At 38.8% G+C, this 20,240-nt stretch overlaps 1 protein-coding gene across 2 annotated transcripts; it reads left to right on the top strand.

The window, feature by feature from the left end:
* The first annotated feature begins 1,149 nt into the window (after positions 1 to 1,149).
* Positions 1,150 to 20,147, top strand: vaspb (vasodilator stimulated phosphoprotein b). Of its 2 annotated transcripts, XM_072453403.1 has the most exons (14): positions 1,153 to 1,379; positions 11,346 to 11,517; positions 13,432 to 13,612; positions 14,813 to 14,879; positions 15,766 to 15,869; positions 16,429 to 16,724; positions 17,025 to 17,131; positions 17,222 to 17,276; positions 17,359 to 17,386; positions 17,475 to 17,514; positions 17,631 to 17,678; positions 18,282 to 18,351; positions 18,436 to 18,493; positions 18,886 to 20,147. In XM_072453403.1, the coding sequence occupies exons 1-14, from the start codon at positions 1,375 to 1,377 to the stop codon at positions 18,918 to 18,920; spliced, it is 1,266 nt and encodes a 421-aa protein (XP_072309504.1). In that variant the 5' UTR covers positions 1,153 to 1,374; the 3' UTR covers positions 18,921 to 20,147. The 2 variants fall into 2 exon arrangements, 1 of the variants encoding a protein (XP_072309504.1); XR_011928098.1 differs by having other exon boundaries at positions 1,150 to 1,379; positions 17,475 to 17,678.
* The last annotated feature ends 93 nt before the right edge of the window (positions 20,148 to 20,240 follow it).

Here is a 20,240-nt window from a genome sequence, read left to right as displayed (position 1 = left end):
GTGTACAATTTCTGACAAGACAAAGGCTTATTAGTGCTTTTTCCAAATGAAAAATGTGAAATTATCACTGAAAAAATAATGATGGAAAGACGTAAATTTACTGCACAACTTTCTATCTTTTTTTGCAGTAGTTATGTTTAAATGGTGGTTTTAACCTTTGGACCGCTCTTAAGTAGTGTTTATATCATTATGACTTCTTGTGGGCTAGGCTAATGCTATTATAAAGAAGGGATTAAGTCTATTGCTAATAGGCTATAGTGGCCTATAGTGGAAGTTACTGTCATGGGCAAATAGTTATAGATAGATCTTGCTTTGGCAAAAACAAAAAATCTAAACTTGGCCCAGATGCGTCCAGGCCATGTTGTATTTATTACTGGAAACAAACAAACAAACAAACAAACAAACAAACAAACAAACAAACAACCAAACTCTCCACATAGACAACACCATTGCCGTCTCAGTTTTTTATCATTCCATTTCATAAACTTGCATCTATACATCTTTAGGCTGTATTAGACACTCAACATGCATTTTCCTTTCATAACGATATTAAAAACACCCCTTGAAGAAGCACGGGCCATGCGACTTGGCCTGGACTTTGGTTGGATAAAATGTTGCTTTGACGTAAAAACCGACACGCGCAATCCCATAACACCAAGTACCGAACCTGTCTCATAGCAACTGTAGTCAAACGCACAGCCAGCTTAAAAAAAGTTTTCGTTGTCTTTACACGCAGTCTACTATTTGTCAGGCCAGTTGTCGACATTTATTGGACACGACCATGGATCTATAAGGACATGACTGACTTGTGTTCGGTTTGCGTCCTGCCGCGTCCCGACGTACGCGAACGCACCCTGGGATTGTGGGCCACTTTGAAGCTGGCGGGTTGGGCCACGTTATTACTCCGTGACAAGACCGACCGGACCGCGGCGGAAAAGTCCCACGATCCCGCGCGCGGCTTTTTTTTGTTTTAACCCCTCTCCGCTTCACAAACAACGGGAGAAGACGCGTGCGTGTTTCCGCGGAGTCGTGTACTTTTGGTTCGGCGCGTAGAAAGCACAACAGAAATAGTGCGCGCGCGCCACTGTAGACTCCCCCCCGCGCGCGCGTGTGTTGGTTGGTTGGTGTGTGTGGGCGCGCGCGTGTGTCCCTCCCTCCTCTTCTTCTCCAGCTCCACACAACCAGGAAATCGTCGAGGTGTGCTCTTTTATCCCGCAACCGACTGCCACACATGCGGGGTTAGATACATTTGTTTTCGGCTTGCGGGGCGATCCTCATGGCGCTATTTTGACTCTGAAACGCGGGGATTTGCGCACTGAAGTCAGCTAAAGTTCCACGCGCGGGCGGACTCGACCTCTCCACTCTGGCCGAACAATGAGGTGGGTAAAAGCGGCTCAAATCCCCTTCATCTTCATTGTGTTCCCAGGCTACATTTGCGCTTCGCCGACTATTTCACCCCCCTCCACAAAAAAGAGGACATAGTTCATGGGTGTGGATGAACCTGTCCGGGACGCGAACGTCTTGTCTAAAATTGTACTTGGGAATAAGTTGATCGCGGCGTTCCAACTTTGGTGACGTTTGGCGAAGCAGTTTTTTATTTTTATGACCTTTGTGTTGTATTCAGTTGAGCGTTCTGTCCCAACGTGTTTTATAGCGCTTTGTTTTGGCAGGATTTTTGAAGCTGGCCTGGTTTTGTCAGGATTGTTTTTGGTCAAGTCGGTTGGATCACAGTTGTAGGCTTTTGCACACATAATGTAATTGTGCGTCTCGGGGTGCGTTTACACTTGCACACAACGCACACAACGCACACACAACATCCGAATCGGGACTAAACCAGGACTAAACCAAAACTAAACCCGGACTTGACTAGAACTAAACAATCACTGGCACTGGATCAACCCAAGTTCGCATCAGGGCAAACAATGCACAATTTAGTACCAAATAAAACCTTTTGAATGCATTCCCCTCTGCACTGGTGGAATTATCTTTTTGTCATCCAGATATGTGGTGTAGCACTTTCACAGTTGGTCATTCATTGGAAAAAGAAAGGTGGTTTATTTTTGTCCATGGTCCATTTGTGTGGTAAATTCCTGGTCTGATGTGCCAGCAGCAGCAGCAGCAGCAGTTCCACTTGCACAGTTGCTGCCACACACAACCACAGCATTAAACCTGCACTTTGTTTTTTTTGCCATGTTCTCTCTTTGGCAACGTAGATCTTCGCACCAGGAACTGAATAGCTCCATGGAAAGCGCATGTCCACAAATTCCACATCCTGTTACAGCCTGTGCAGTTGGCAATTACATGGTCTGAAACCAGTGCTTTGGGGCTGGGGTTTCTCTGGGCTGCTTTTCCCCCACTTGCGCTTGTAGATAACATTGTCTGATCTAGATTTGAGTCAGGAACAATGTGCTGTTTTCAGTGTCGATAACCTGTGTAACTAGTTTCTTTATCTCACTGCAATTTCGGTGACGGTCTCAGATTGGGTTGGTCTGTAGTATCTATTCTGCACATCTTTTCCAGTTGTAACAGTGATTCATTTGGCATTGGACGGATAGCTTTGTGCACTTAACAATACTCCTCTAGAGATGTGAGATTTATTTAAATATGCAATTGTTGTTTTGGAAATATAATAATAATAATAATATAATTTTGAATATTGAGTGTATTGTCTAGGATTTGAATATGAAAAAAGAGCTTGAAAACTTTGTGCCGTCTCCCAAGGGATATTGTTGCCATTTATGGTTCACATTTTGTGTGGCACTTGAACATTCACAGACTTATTTTAACACTTTCTTGATGCATTGTGAAAATATAATTTGTATATTGTTATCGAGACGCTGCTAAAAATATTGATATTAATTTGTATCAATATCGCCCATCCCAACTCTCATCTATTACTTTTGGGATGGCCTTTTGTGTTTTTTTGATTGCAGGTCAAGCTCTAGATATTTCTGTGGTCACTCTGAGTGAGGCCTATAGCCAGCTCGTTTCACCTTGTGGATAATAGGTGAAGACTGGAATGCTGCTCCATGTTTATGTTCATTGTCTCTGTGGAATGTAAATGTTGACACAGAAGTCCAACCGACTGGACAAAAAGTTCACAATTTTAGCCCAAATAAATGCAAACGCACACCGAGACTTTTGATTTTGCATTGCCTGGGATTTTAATTTGCCATTTTAATACAAAAATGTAAGCCTGGACATGTATGTTGATGTTTGCATGGGACACATGGTTAAAGTGGCAAAGAAACAAACCAGACCGGCTTTTGAAGTGTCCAAGAAAATAGATTGGATTGTGAATAGCCTTTTTTTCAATAGTTACTTAGTAGATGGACTGTATTAACCAAGTGGAACAGATAAGTCTGACAGCCTGTGACTGACCATAATGCTTTGGTATAGTTTTGTGCTAGACATAACATGACTTACCATGACATAACAGTGTTGTATGTTGTATTGTATGGGGGGCACATAAAATGACTTTGGTTCACTGATTTGTGTTGTAATATTGACTACTATAATCAAACAGATGTATCTTAAATACAAATATTATGAAAGGTAAAGTAAATAAGTAATAAATAAGGAAAATGACTCTTGCTCCTTGTGAAACATTATCACTTCATAGAATCTGAAAGCCACGAATTAAGACATAATTTCAACATTTGCCTTAATTTAGAATATGGCCTCATAATATGGTCATATTGTGCAATAACGTGACCCGTTTCATTTGACTGTTGCACTAAGGTCCTCATCAATTGATCATGTCTGTCCTATTGTTTCAGACACAGGAAGTGCACCACCTGTGTGATGAGTCAGTGTTTATTGTTAGAGCTGTGACCGTCTTCTGCTGTGATTCAGTGACGAGGTTGCTCTGACTCTTGTACGTGACTGGAGTACGGCTGCTTCACTCTTCTCTCTGAAGTGTGTGCTCGAGCAGACAGGAGTAATATGCTGTGTAACACTGTCTACAGTCTAATGATTTTCCTCTTCATTTCTGTACATACCTGCAAGCGATGCCAAAAAGGGCCCTCTGATGCCGCAGCACAATCCTACGCACTTTGTAGACTTGAAACTAACTTATTGATCAGCCTTAAAAGCAAGGAAATGGCCTTCTTCTATTTAGTCTTCGTTGTGTCCCGGCATCCGGAAGGAATTGTGGCTTCACCAGTGATGTTAATATTGTTATCTCCACTAAGTGTTTGGCATCATGAGCTTATGTCCAGCAGCATTGTAGCAGTTATTTTTCATGCTTAGCAATGCCACACTGTATTGTGTATGTGAGTGTTTTTCATGAACGCTTTTAGCAAAAGCAGTTCCAAAGCAACTGCTAAGAACAACTGTGAAATGAGCCTGTCCTACACTAAGTGTTTGTTTGCACTGGGACATTCTTGCTTCATGAATATTTGTTATGGCTAAAGCTGCGCAAGATCTTTTTTTTTTTTTTTAAATAGGGCAAAATCACATTTTATACGGACCAAACTAATTTTAAAGTTACCATTTATATTTGTAATTTGATTCATTCAGATGGTAGATTTCAGTACTTTCATCATTTGATGACTCTATTGTAATGATAGTAAAAATAAATCTTGATATGAAGGTAAAGGTCTAATTCTTTGTAATTTTCAACGCAAAACAATTGTAGTTTTATTTATATTGATCCCATCCCTAGATGACTATGCTTGCAACTTTCATATTAACATTGTTAAACATAATTATAAAAAATATAATTCAGCTCAAGTTTTTACACTGAATAGTTCCACACAAATGTTCCATTGACATTTATGACCTGTTCACGGAAGTCTGCATTTGTCCTGATGTGTGGCAGCCTGTCGGCCCAACACTTAACTCACTCATTACTAAAACACTCTTATATTGTAAAGTTTGTGTGGTGACTCCCTCCACAACGGTAACAATTTAACCCAGTTGGTCCTCCCACTTCTCATACTCATAAATAGGCCATTATATGATGTGGATTAGTGTGTGGCCTTTCTTACAAGACCTGCTATTGTGCACTTTGTCATTAGTTTCCTCAACAACTAACAATGTTTCTTTTTTACCTTTGTTTGACGTAGTTTAAATCTAGTGTCCAGGTTACTATTGATAGTGTATTAGTAATGCATAATTGATAACGTCCAACCGAAGAGGATGAGCAAGATAATCTAATAACGGCCAACATTTCGGAGAGATTTTTGAAAGATTGGACCCTGGTCTTCCACAGCCGATTCAGATTCTGATAATGAGCACATTATCTAATTACATGATTACTTAAGCTCGTCCGGCACCATTCAGCCACAGCTGCAGCATCACTGTTTGTGCTGGAACATCCTCCATTTGGAAAAGAGGTTTTAGGCATTGCTTGTTAACATTTCAATGCTTAACCTTAAAGCTGTCCAACTTTCTCTCTCTCATAATTGGTATGTTTTGTCTTCCCCCCTGGAAAGTGTATTTGTAAAAAAGTCAGACCTCTTCCTCAACAGTCTTCATCTAATTGTTTAAACATTTTATCTTTTCAAACTTGTAAGAAAGAGCCACATGAGTCACTCTGTGATGAGAGCTGCTCATTAGCTGTGCAGGGGAATACTAGTGATGAGCCAAAGGGATCGTGAGAGCTAGGAAGACGTTAGAAAGGTTTAAATATCTACTTCCTTTTTTATTGTTTGTGAATTTGTGTACATGGTAAGCTTGTGTACTTAGTAAGCCTGTTTTTATTTTTATCTCATTGTAGATTTTAATAGTTTTTCTTTAATACATGCCTACTATTCTGATTCTGATTCTAAAATAGGTTCCTCAGCTGTAAACAAAACCTCTTTTTTGAGCGTTCGTTCAAACTGTAATCCAGAATTTTGGCCTTAGTCTAAAGAAGAAGACTCTCTCGGTGCTATAATTGTAAGTTTGAGATGTCACTATATCAGATTTGATTGTTACTATTATTATTGAAGTAACATCACAATTGTACAGTGACAATAAATGACAGTAAAAACTTGAATTCACTTTCATATCTGGTGACCATTCCGCAAATATATCTCCAATCAAACACTGAGTTTATGTAAGTTAATATGATGTAAATAGTCATAGATTTTGAAAAAACAAAAAAAGCAATTTACTTCTCCTTTTGTAGGACAGGTTTACATTTTAACTACACATTGAATTGAAATAAAGTAAGGTAAGCCGGTATATTTTTATAAATTCATTTTCTGCATTTGACCCATCCCTCTATATAGCAGGATCAGGAGGCCACTGTACAAAACACACACACTCCTCACACAAGATCTATATTCGTTTTATTGCTTGCAAAATCTATGAAACCCTAGATGTCTAACCCTTTTAGTACTTTACAATTTACATAAACGTTTAACTGCGTAATCTTGAAATCCCTAGTTGTGTGCCTGTGTGGGAAATGGTCTCAGCGGTGGTCTTGGTCTACTGTTTTGGTCAGTCCAAATACTCTCAGGGTTTGAAGGCAGTGGTGATGTATTGTACGGTCAGCATCAGAGGAGGACCACTGCCTAATGGTGCATAATGGATTGCACTTTTGTGAAGCTGATATCAAACGCATGTCTTTTTTACTCCCAACTTAACAAAGGACTGTTAATGTTTGTTTCCATGTCTGGTGTATGCACTGATTACTGATAAACTATTAAGTCATACTAAGACTGCTTGTGGTAAAAAGATACATACGCTCAGCACAAAGGTGTGCAGAGGCAGATAGCGCCTTGACGTCTAGGGACGGTCAAACATGGGAAAGAATCAATCTAAAAGCTATGTGCCCGTCCCGGAGACGCCTGTCACTCTGGCAATGTCAAATAAATATGGAAAAGAGTGTCTGCACAGTGTGGTCCAATAGATTTGGTTTTCCATCTGGCGGATCACGAAGCACAGACGAAATGTATGATCCATGTCAGCAAAACTGTTACCGTATTTTCTGGACTATAAGTCGCACCTTTTTCATAGTTTTGGCCGGGGTGCGACTTATACTTATATTTATACTTATACACTTATATTATTTGTTATTTTCACACTTGCAACCACATTTCATACTCCAGTGCGACTTATATATGTTTTGTTCTTCTCTATTATGGATTTTTTTGGCTGGTGCGACTTATACTCCGGTGTGACTTATAGTCCAGAAAATACGGTAAATTGAATGAATAGAAATGAAGTCATTTCTGTCATATCTTTGTGATTTTAATGCATTTTTTTCCTGTTGTGTGTAGCACTTTGAATTGCCTTGTGTACAAATTGTGCTCTACAAATAAACTTGCCTTGCCTCGGTTATGAAAGAAAAATAAATAAATAATAATAATCATCATTTGGGTCATTGTTAAAACTGATTATTTGAAACTATGTCTGCACAGTCAAAATGTAAGCTGTGTACAGAAAGATGATGTGTGATGTTTTGTGATTGATGTTCGGCGTAATAAAAACAAGAGCCCATTTAATTCAAAACGGAAAGTATTATTTTTGGCTTGATTTCTGCATATTTGTAATCAATGGGAGCAATAAATCTGAGCAACACAGATATACAGTCTTAGTAGATGGCACTTCTATATCTTATGGGTCAAAACAAACATCTTGAAAGAATGAATTTGAGAGGCAGGGCATTTGTTTTAAAATAGAGCTGCACGATTTGGGGATAATGTCTAATGCCTTGCGATTAGATTTGTGTTTCAATAATATAATTCTGTTCACATTTCATGCATCCTGGAGAATTGTCAAAGACTGAAACGGATAAAACTAATAAAAGAATCACTTGTATTTCAGGACATTTTGCTAAGACTTCAATTTGATTGCGATTAATCTTTTCAGGCCTATTTTACACAATTTTTTTTATATGACCGCCCCCCTTTTCTTCATTTATCAGTTTTAACAGCTGAAAAATGTGCTATAACAGTTCTCATAGTGTAGTCTTTGCCCTAGCCTCAGCTGTATCTTTGTCTCAAGTCAACTCTAGATTTTTCTAAGTCATCGTGCTCCGAGGCAAAAGGCTGTGTGCAAGTCAGAACAGCTGTGTAGATTTATTTTCATTCACCAAAGCAGGCTCATAGTCGGTTGGGGGATGTGCACCAACCTGTAAAAGGAATTGAGCAGAGAGAAAAGCACACAGAGGTGAGTTCCTTCCAAATATGGGTATTGAGAGTGCCAGATTTGCCCCTGCCACATGCACATGACTGACGGCAGGGAACTGTTTCTGTGAAGTGGTCAGCCTGCATGCGGATGAATGGGTTTTGGACGCGAGTATCCCACAAGTCACCTCTAACGGTGCCAGGCAAAGAGTGAGTAAGCGCAGAAAGAATGCCAGGAGGTTTTGTAAGCAGTGGAGACACGTTTGTGCAGACGTTGGCCATGTCGTTGCAAATCAAAGTTTTACAACAAATTCTGGAGAATGGCTGAGATAGAGGTCTGTCTCTGTTGCTGACTCGTGATGTCGGAAAGCAGTAGCCCGCAGCAAGCTCATGTGTGACTGCTGTGAGTGGCATGCTTCAACATGCGGATGAGGAGAAAGACTGTAAATGTTGTTTCATTTAACAATAGTCTCCATTTCTGAATAAAGGTAAAGTTCTCTATAAAAAATATGAATATGAGCAATAATTATGTATTATGCAAACATATTTCCCACACTTGCGTAACTAGCCCTTGACAAATTTGATACTCCTGTTCTTGTTAAGACTTGGGTTTTTCCAAATTGGCTCTGGTTGTTGTTCACTTCTTGTTTTCACTTCCATTGTGCAAAGTAACAAATGTTGGTTTAGTGGCCAGGTTCAATAGATGAATGTCCTTTCAGTCCTCAACCTAAACCTGATCTAACATTTTGTTATACAATTTCTCCATTAAAATACAATGTGTTATTGTATGGATGTGTATTAATAATGTAATGATGGTTTACCGTTAATATTGTATCCCTGCAGTTAATTCCTTGATTAATCGATCATCATGATTATTCAGGTCACATTATAATCCCACACAAAAAAATGAAAAAAATAAGTATTTTAGTTCGGTCTACTCTGAAAGTGTAAACCTGAATGTAAAAGGCTTTTATAGGATGCTGTTTATGTTAACTTGTATTATTATAAGTGTATTATTAACTTATTAACTTTATCATTTCATAAAGCCGCTCACAGACCAGAGGAAATGTTATCAAAAATGATGTATTTTACTGCTGTTTGGTCTTGGTGTTAATAGTTAAATCAAGACGTTTAAATTAAACAATACAATACTCATAATGCAAACATTTTACATTGTGACATCCCTACATGTGAATAAATTACACACACGTACACACACACATACTAGTAAAATCACAATAGCAGTTACAGAATCATCATGTTGCCGTCCCTTTCTGTGTGAATGTTCAATTACTGATAATAAATGCATTGTCCGCTTTACCAATATGGGGTTATGTTTGCGGTCACCTGAACTGTATTTGAAAATATTACCCAATGAGAAGTATCTTTGTATTTGAGGTTTTGAGCCACTGTTCTTATGGTTTATTTTAGTGAGAGCGGAGTATAGTGGGAGGGTCAGGTAAACACCAGCAGAGGGAGGACACACAGCCACTGGGCCTGACTGTACTTGCCAGCACTTAGTGCACAGCCTTATACAGACATGTCTTAAGTGCTCCAGTCTTGCACTGCGCTTTCCTGTTAACCCCTCACTGACCAGCACTGCACAGGGATGACGAAGCTCCAAACAATACTTCAGAGCACTACTTCATATTCACATCATATACACCACAGTTCTGTTGCTGTTAAGGTTGTTTTTTTAATCAAATCCTCCTAGAGCATCAGCTTCTGACGCATTTGTGGTCAAGATAAAAATATCTTGGGGCAACACTGCTGACTTGGTTAGCTTAGCACCATCAGCTCATACTTTTGGCTTGTGGTCCAAAATGACCAGAATAGATTGTTTATAGTTACAGCTGTCATGATTTATTCCAATAAGGCCAGCGTCTCGTTACCGTACTACAAGACCCATGGAGGGAACTCCTGCCCAGCGGGCCTTGCTCAGTGGCCCATGTGTGGTGCAGGTTGACAGGTGTGTGGCTGTGTGCACCTGCCTGTCCTTGTGTGCGGCATATCGGCTTTTAAGGTCTCAGTGTCCGTAGTTGTATCAATAATGCAATCGCTTACTCTCAGTCTCACTTTGAATCCTCGCTTTCACTGCCATTAAAAATGCAACTGTTTCCCGTTCCTATGTCTGTCCCCTCCTCCTTATCCAATAAGCTTCGCCTGGCCTACACATTAGCTTTATGTCTTCCCATGGTGCCTGAGAAAAGATAATGCCTATTCTAAAACTATTCAGAAAAGGTAAAATGTTGTCCCAATTATGTAATTTTAAAAACATTATTATTAGTATTTTTTCAATAACAGTACTTGCTCAAATGAGTGTCTATTTTGTATACTAGTTTAAATGTCTGAGTGGTCTTAGTTGTACCAATATAAATAATACATATATTTTGTTGCAGCTTATTATGACACTACTATACAAAGTATCTGTGTTGTGCTGTTGGAGATTAGTGGACTGGTTATTTGGCTGGATGAGATGTGACCTGGAAAACAATGTCCATCTATCTGGATAAAATCAAACATTCAAGCGAAATCCAATAAATGTTGCACTGGTAATAATCTTTTATTTATTTTAAAAATTGCATAATGCTGTAACTTCTAAATGGAAAGCTTAAGTTTGAGCAGTTGAACGGGAGCATCCTAGACCTGTGAACATTGATATATATACTTTTTTTTTTTTAAAGTCAAACATTCCTTATTAGGCAGCCTGGGCAACAGGAATTGGGCGGTGTCTGCAGAGCTGTGTCACAGGAAGCAGATTGTATCACGGGTGGGACAGATGGAGGGGGGAGAAGTGGATTATGGGACTATAAGCAACGCGCAGGGGTTAGAAGAAGGGAAGTGGGGCGATTGGGCAGTATAATTATTAGTTTATAAACTTAACTGCATCCTTGGCATAAAGGCACTTTATCAGGAATCGGGGGAAAGCATGTCGATGCATTTAATGCTTCAAGTCAAGTCATTTTTCATGTTAAGCTTTCTGAATAGTTATAAATAAATACCAATGTATAACTATGTTTGCCTCTCTCCGGTGTTGATATTCAGGTTTGAAGCGTGTACAAATAGGGCAATTTTTGTAGGTATGATACAGAGCAGGTGAAGCCTTGTATCCACTGGACCTAGACACTACTTCCTGCCTTTGTTGCCTAATTTTTTTATGTCTACTGCCCAGCAACTTTTTTTCAAATAGAATATCTTTCTTTTAGTAATCTGCGAACTGAATGCACTCACTATGGCTCATCATTTGTCCACGCTAATAATCTTTATATGTTGGCTTTTTTACAGTGAGTCAAGTATTTGCCAGGCTCGGGCCACTGTGATGATCTATGATGATGGCAATAAGAAGTGGCTTCCTGCAGGTGATGGACCCCAAGCTTTTAGCAGAGTTCAGATCTATCACAACCCAACCAACAATGCCTTCAGGATAGTGGGACGAAAGATGCAAACAGACCAGCAGGTATGTCAGCTTTGTGCTACATGAACCTTTCTTTAGTGACTTAACATGCTGATTATTCTAGGGCTATCAGCAACCGTAAGTAGTTAATATAAGTTAATTTGAAGGGAATAAATTAAATCAATTAAATTAAAATACTTTTCTTCCTCTTCCTCCTCCTCCTCCTCCTCCTCCTCGGTCATTTTGCCACAACTCGGGCATTTTTGACCCCCTGAACATTGAAAGTCCCACATGGGGACATAGATGCGATCGGCTCGGCCCGAACTTGAATAAAAGGGAGGTTGCAAGAACGCCCGTCGCAACAGTGCTGACTAGTTCAAATAATAAAAAACAGGTAATGCTTAATCTTTGGCCTATGCACATGACACTTGGAACAGTGATAGAGCTACCTTTGACGAGTAAAACGCACCTGGCAGCATTGCTCTAAGATAAACGGGAAGTCAGCCATGTCGAATCAAAGTGGCACCGCCACGTTTTACTTTTTTTTTTCAAAATCGTACTTGTCCTAGGTTTTTTGTCAGATCGACAATCGGACATCTAAAGACATTGAAATTGAATAAATATTCAAAACAATGTTGATATTCCTTATGGTCTCCGCGTAACACGCCCTCAAAAAGGCTTAATTTCCTGTTTTTTCAAGGACAAGTCACGCCTTTTGGAATTGATCTACGGAGCTCATATTTCACTCACTAATACGTTTTTAGGGTCTGATTGGAAATAATTAATACCCATGTAACAAATTTACTCTATACCTACCCATTGTGTGAAAAACTCAACATTGTCTGATAAAGTCTAAAGAATAAAGTCTAAAGAATAAAGTCTAAAGAATAAAGTCTTAAAAGAATAAAGTCTTAAAAGAATAAAGTCTTAGAAGAATAAAGTCTTAGAAGAATAAAGTCTAGAAGAATAAAGTCTAGAAGAATAAAGTCTAGAAGAATAAAGTCTTCCAAGGATCTCGTCTTCCAAGGATCTAGTCTAAAGATCAAAACACGGTCGCACGGGAGGCGAGAGCCATCATTGCTGGTACCGCGGCTTTAATTAGTATTGGTATTCACTTTTATTTCAAATGTTTGACTTGGACAAAGTAGCAGAAAATGTATATTATATTGGCTTTGTGCTTGGCCATTTTTATGACCAAAACTGCTTATAATTAACACACATTCACTTGAGTAATTAAAGTTGAGCAAGCAGATTTACAGTATGATAAAGTAACTTTGGGTGGGACATGACTAGATCCCCCCTGCTGCCTCAGTCTCTAACGGTTTAAACATTTAGGCCTGAAATAGCTCCCCGGGGATGCCTTTTTAGAGTGGATTGCTTTTCCTGTGAGATAGTTTGCCTTGTCAACCATTTCCTGTGACCTAGTGTTCATTCACTGTGTGTTATTTGAGACATGGATAGAAAATGTACAACTACTCAAACATAAAAGAAGTAACTCAAAACTACCATCCTTCAAATGTACCTCTGTCCATTTGGAGATTTGTTTATTTTTTGAAATGCCTAAAGAATGGACAGGTTTAAAACTTGTTTGGCCTCTTTGTGTTTGTTGTCCTCTACTCCACTCCCCCATCTCTGTGGAATCTAGACACTAGTGTTGTCTCGGCACTTTCAGGCTCCCCTCTAAACCAAAACTATTTTTCCTTGTTTTGTGGTCTTCACTCACCCGACTGGCTGGAATAAATATTTGATAATTATTGTGCTTCTCATTTATTTGGCAAAAGCTGTAGTTATTCTTTGTATCATTATTCTTAGATTAGATAGAAAAAGGTGTGAATCACAACTAATCATTCTTTTAAAGCCACATAAAACGATGGCAGTATGCCTAAATGTATTATCAACAGTGTCAAGTCCAACTTCTGTTCTTTTATTTATGACATACGTTAGTATGCACATCATTTGTTTTCTTTTGTTTTGCAGGTGGTAATAAATTGTCCAATAGTAAGAAGTTTAAAGTATAACCAGGCCACACCGAACTTTCACCAATGGCGGGATGCGCGACAAGTTTGGGGTCTCAACTTTGGCAGCAAGGAGGATGCGACTTTATTTGCCAATGGCATGGCCCATGCTCTGGAGGTGCTCAACTCCATGGCAGATGCAGGTATAGCAATACATGAACAAACAGGTGACTTAAGACTTTTGCTCTTCATTTTGTGCCATGACTTTCCTTATAAGTCTGGGGCCCGTAGAATCCTTAAAGTCCACATGTCCATTAATGAGTTACTGAGTTGCTCAGTCTAATTCCTTAATAAAGTATTAGTCTTCCCACAGCAGAACTCCGTGTGTGTTTGAGTTATAATATATAGGTAATACTTTGTCAGATCCAGGATTTGAAATTTGCGTTGCATTAAAACGACATTACACACAAACAAAACATATAGGAATATATATATATATTTTAAACATTTACTCCCATTAAGACATTGGGGATGTTTATGTGTATTTTGTAGATTAAAATCCTGTTACAGCTTGATCCTTTTAAAGCATGGCGCACTGTACTGACTTTTTCAACATAATTTTCATATTTAATGATGAATATCTTTTACTTGATTGGATATTAAAAAAAATCCGTTCAAATAATTCAAATTTAAAACATTAAAATACATATATTCAGTTTAAAATAAAATATTTGGTACTAAAAACACAAAATAACCTTCACAATTCTACTGGGCTGACATGAGAATTTGAGAAACAAAATGTTCAGGTTTGCAATCAATGATTCCATCACGACTGTACCTAAATAACACAAGTAACTGCATGAGTTAAATTACTGTTACTGTTAAATAAAGATCTGCGCTGATTTTTTTTGCGTTGTTAACAAAAGTGCACAACATTTTAGACTCATAACAAAATGGGCAGATGTGGGTATATGGAGTCTATTGATACAGATGATTTTTGTAAAAGGATATGTTTTAAGTGTACTTTGTAAATTCTTCAAATTGAGTGTTGGGATGCCTCATCATGCCTCTTAAGCACTGGTTAGGAAGCTCCTGCGGTTGCTACGCTAAAGAAGCTTAACTGCGCCTTTCTTGACTCGTTCCTAACTTAAATGATTTGCTGTAAATTTGGAAGGCCCTTGACATGGCTGATGATCACACACATCTAGGTCAATGATCAGGAAACGAGCTTCCTAGACTTGTATAACCAATTCGGATGGAGCCTTAGACTTTCCCCTTGTGCATAGTTGTAGGGACCATAAGGGCAAACTGGAGGCTGCTAAGATTATAATGACGTAAAATATGATTTGTAATTGTCAAAGTAGTTATGTGCTGATGAACTCATGGAAGTTCTTTCCCCCCAGGTTATGCAACTCTTCCTCGAGCAGTGCCAAATGGACCCTCTCAAGAGGAGATCGAACAACAAAGAAGGTAATGTTGATCGCTCCAATTTGAGGGCCATAGTATAGTTATCCTTAGGTTTCAATTTTATTAACAATAAAATCGAAATTTGTTTCCATGACAAAAATGCACCTGAATAACTAATTTAATCTAATTTGAATGCTATAGCTAAATGCACATCTTTTTTTCTGACCTTGGGTTTGCCTTATGCCACATACATATGTGGATTTAATGCCCTTTGCCTGACAGCGCATAAACCTGCTTTAGCTCCAGTAGCGTTTATATTTCTGACAGCCAAACATACACCATTCATATTAAGTCACCAGTATCTTTCTACAGAGAGACTGTGTGGTGATACCAGGCATACACTTGGCATAACCTTTTAATCTTATTTAGACTAGAAGATCATTTGCAGGATAAGACTTGATTGGTCAGGCAGATAGCGCGTGTTCTACCTCGTGTTTTAAATCCTCCTTAGTGACTGTTAATAGTAAAGTAGTATTGATATAATTGCTTTAGTATGGTTTAAACTAATCTTTTATTATATATATGTGTAATTTGTAAACTGGGTAAACTATTTTAATCTCATCTTCATAGTTAGCTTGTGACAACAAACAATGATATTAATAGTATTTTACACAGAGCAGTTGTGGGAGTTGTGTTAAACAGGGAGATGTGACAGAGGCAATGTGATCCAGCTTGAATTAGGCCATCTTATCCAGCTGTGGGCCTACCAGATGTTCATTAATTAAATGGCATATAGTCCGCTAAATCATGTGCATTGAGTTGTTTACAAATGAGCAACTCTATATGTCCGTTAAGATGGTTAAATTCATCTGAATCTTTGTCAGTGTATTTTTTTATTTATGATAAGTCTACTAGAGAACCTTGGTGACCTTGTGCTTTGTATCTTTAGATTGGAACAACAACGATTGGAGCAGGAGCGTTTGGAAAGAGAGAGACTGGAGCGTGAACGCCTGGAAAGAGAGAGACTGGAGAGAGAAAGACAAGCAGCTGCAGGTCAGAAAAAGTCACATCCAGAAGACTAAATATGAGGTTTGAGGTATTATGTCCATTATCCAGTCTGTATCTTGCCACCCTTAATTTCCAAGAATTTTCTTTTCATTAATTTCATCAAAAGTAACTCAAAAATAATGTGAGTGGTTACAATGTATACATTTTTAGCACTATGACTATGTATAATGTATTACATTGTGAGTAACTTACCCAACACTGCTGATAAGTTGTGTAAACACAATCAGCTGGTATTTATTTATTCTGGATCCCCATTAATTATTACCTTAGCAATAATGATTACACATTAAACAACTTGTATAATTACAATGTATACATAGATTAGTGAGGTTTATGGTCAGGGCATTTGTACATTTGTGTACAGTTGTGTACATTTGTGTACAGTTGTGTATATTTGTGTACAGTTGTGTACAGTTGTGTAATGCGTGTAATCACACCAGATGTAGCCATGTGCTAATTTCTGCAAAAATGCTCAGCCACTGTTGCCATGGAGTGGTATCTTTGTCTCCTTTGTACATGTAGTAAATGTCCTCTTCTCTTTCAGTCGTCATGGCCCCTCCAGCCCCTCCACCTCCACCCATGGCCCCTGCAGCACCTGCTCCACCACCTGCCCCTCCTGCCCCACCTGCCCCACCTGCTCCTCCTGCCCCTCCAGCCCCTCCTCCACCACCAGGCCTACCAGCCGCTGGCATTCCTCCACCCCCAGGTCCCCCTCCTGCAGGTGGGATCCCACCACCACCACCACTGCCCTCTGGTGGAGGAGATGGAGGCGGCGGTCTGGGAGGAGGTGGGGGCTTAGCGGCAGCTTTAGCAGCAACCAAGCTACGGAAAGTTTCAAAGGTCAGTTGACCAATAATGGAGTTATATATTTTCCCCTTTGCACTGAGCAATACATATTCATACAATATTGTAGTTTATTTTGTACTTGCTGTGTACTGGTTCTTTGTATTTCTAAAAACATTGTAGAAAAAGTTTCAAAGGTAGTCTTCTGGAACACTGTATTATACAATGTTTCTTCTGTATGCCTCACTTGTAATTTGTTACTTTTACATTCCTTGTAATGTCAAGGCCATTTTGATGCTTGCAATTTTTCCTGAATTTATATCTAAATTATAATCATGTCTTCTGTTTCTCTTTCAGCAGGAGGATTCACCAAAACCTGATGCAAGTCGCAGCAGTAATTCTTCGATCGGTGGTGGAGGAGGAGCAGGTCTGATGGGTGAGATGAGTGCCATTTTAGCACGAAGGTGAGTTATACTAGAACAAGCAATCAAGCAATAAATGTATTGTATGCCAATTGCACCAAGCTGGCTTCTATAACACTTGCTTTTTTGTAGAAGAAAAGCTGCAAATTCTGGTGAGAAGGCACCTTTAAAAAAAAATGAAAATAATGTAGGAGTTCCGATTTTCTGCTTTGGATTTACATGATTGTCAAGAACTGCTACTTATTAACTGTATGTGTTTGTTTTGTAAGGATGATTTGAGCTCTCCAAATCAAAGCGGTGAGGACTTTGCCACAAATATGTTTTTAAAAATCTAATCTTAAAAAAGGGTTTGTAATTTATTCCAGACATTTCTTGTTGTCCACAGACTCCGTCAGAAGACCTTGGGAGAAGTCTTCAATGATCAGGTGGGTGTCAAAACGCGTGTCTGTTTTTGTCTGGTCTTGTGTGATGTTCCTCCATGGACCAGGGCCTCCGCATTCCCATCACCTTTCTAAGCACACAGTCTATGTCTTACTAACAGGAATAACTCCATCAGCAAGAACATGGACTCCGTTTCCTCAGGTTCCAGGTATATTCATTGTTGCGTCATTCATTCCTCAGTTCCTTTGGCTTTCTCCTTCCTCAGGTTTGCAAAGGGCTGTAAACTGCTGGGCTTTTCTATTCTGTAACAGATAGCACCCTCTAATGGTGAAGGAGATGGCATGTTGTTGTGTTTTTAATGCCGGCTGGCAGCCAACTGAAAAGGTGCATTTACCGCCAGTCCTATTGTAGTTGTACGTGTTCAAAGTATGCGTTTTACACTATACCGTAAGAAGAAGAAAAAGGGAAATAACGGAGGGAGAGAAAGGGAGAGAGGAAGAGGGGGAAATGGCATGTGCTCATAGGGATTAGGGCGGAAAAAAACTGTTAATGACTCACCTCATTCAACCTTTCTGTATAGATGTTTTGTGGTGAAAGTCTGGAACACTTGTGACTAATGCAGTGTCGAAAAAAATAATAATGATAATAATTACAAAGATTTAACGATTTGTTTCTATCTGCACAACTTAAATGTTCCTTCTTCCTTGTGATGGTGGTGACTTCTCTTGCAGTTAAGCAACAAAAAAACAGATCTAATTTTTGTTTTGTTTCTCAAACTAACTAACAATTTTTCTTTTTTGAATTATGTTAGACCAAAGCCAACAGGCAACAATGATTCAGGTGGTGGTTTTGAGGACTCTGACTTAGAAAAACTGAAACAGGTTTGTGCCCAAAAACTACACATTTGATGTACTTTCATAAATACATAAGTAATATAATGCTCTTCTATTTGTTTCTATTTTTAGGAGATCCTTGAAGAGGTGCGAAAAGAATTACAGAAGGTGAAAGAGGAGATAATTGGGGGTGAGATTTAACTTTAAATGTGCTCTATATAACTTTGCTAGTGGGAGGTCTGCCACCTCATAATGCCCATAATGTTATTACATTGTCTGAAATGTTCCACACTATAACATTTAACATATCGAGCTTGCATTTATTCAATTATTGTTATTTTATCGTCCAAAAATGTCTCGATAAACACATTCCTACTTTGAGTGGTTTCGCCTGTCTACAGATCTGACCTGTAACTTAGCCTGGTAGCGTTCCATGCTTTTGTCTGTTGAGATGTTAAATGCCACTGTGGAACTTCCAAGTTAAACAACAATATTTCCATGGAGAGACGTTACGCAGTGCATTTTAAGCCATTGTGTAAAACTGTAAAAGATGACTAATGTTGCTTAATTTTTTGGTTCTAGCTTTTATTCAGGAGCTACAAAAGAGAGACACGTAATTGTGGCGTGTATCAGATGTAACGGAGGGAGAGATAAAATGCGGTTCCGGGCCAAAGGAATCCATCTTCACTGCGCCTTCCCTTAAAGCCCAGGAATGTCGTTTTCTCCTGGACACTTAAACTCGCTGATACTCGGTTCCTCATACACACGTGATCAGACAAATGCTTATGTGTACTATGTCATGCAAAATCACTTTCATATATACAGTATCCCGGGCACGGCCTCAGTACTCACCAAAAGCGCACCGGCAATGCCATATGTCCTTGTTTTGTATGTTCTTGTTGTGCTTTTGATGATTAAAATAACAATGGGCCGTAGAACAATAGGCACAGCTTTCTTTCCCATTTGTTAATATTTTGATTCAGCGTAACCATGTTTTTACACAAAAATCCTGCTAATTCTTATTTGTTATAAGGCTGATTTCAATCAGGTTTTTTTTTTTTTGTATTCAGGGATAATGTATGACCATATTTACTGTAAGAACAAAATGCTGGAATGCTGTGATTGTCAACAGATTATTGCATTTTCTGAAATCAACCACTGCGTCAGAAGTGCTACAGACAATTTGGAAATGTATGAGAAGGTTACCAGGTGAAATGGAGAAAAGAAACAAGATGCACCAGCACCTGAGATGCCATAGTTCACAAAGAAACTTTGGACAGCAAATATGAGCTTGTGTGAAAATAACTTAAACCCTAACTGCTGTATCAAAGGTGCTGTGTATGGAGAAGATGGGCAAAGGGAACCTGAGTGTTTTTGTATTATTGATTATGTGTCTATGCACTTGTTTTGGAGGATGTTTGTGTGCATGTCACACTGCCTTTATAGACTATTTCCTCACTCAAAATGAGATCTTACTTGTGGCCAGTGGTATTTTACTGTGCTTCTTATTTCCATTCTAGTTGTTTTCAAATGTTGAGATATTGATATGGCCAAGATGAGGTCAGTTTATTTGGCCAAGACCAACAGCCTTGAGAATAAGTATATATGTATATGGAAATATATATCTTTTGAGGGTAATTAAATGGTGTTTCTATTTTAATTGAACTGCCTGGTGAATGGGTATCTGGTTCATTTGATTGTTTTCTTATGAGATGTCCTTTTGGGTGTACTACTTTTTTTCTATAGATTCTAGGCTTTTTACACTGAAAATAAAGAGAACGGCTTAGAGACACTGGATTAGAAATGCCTTTATAGTCGAATACAGCTGCTTTTTAAAATGCAAATACTTGTCTTGTCTTTTTACCCTTTTCAAAGTGCATAATGCTTAACTTTAACACGCTATCTTGGATATATTTAGAAGTCTCAAGAGGCAGAAA

This window comes from Eucyclogobius newberryi, unplaced genomic scaffold, assembly GCF_026437365.1.
Source record: "Eucyclogobius newberryi isolate DKJ021-1_F unplaced genomic scaffold, fEucNew1.0.hap1 SCAF_10, whole genome shotgun sequence".
NCBI lineage: Eukaryota > Metazoa > Chordata > Actinopteri > Gobiiformes > Gobiidae > Eucyclogobius > Eucyclogobius newberryi.
The sequence above is the reverse complement of the archived record's forward strand: the minus strand, read 5'-3'. Positions and strand labels throughout refer to the sequence as shown.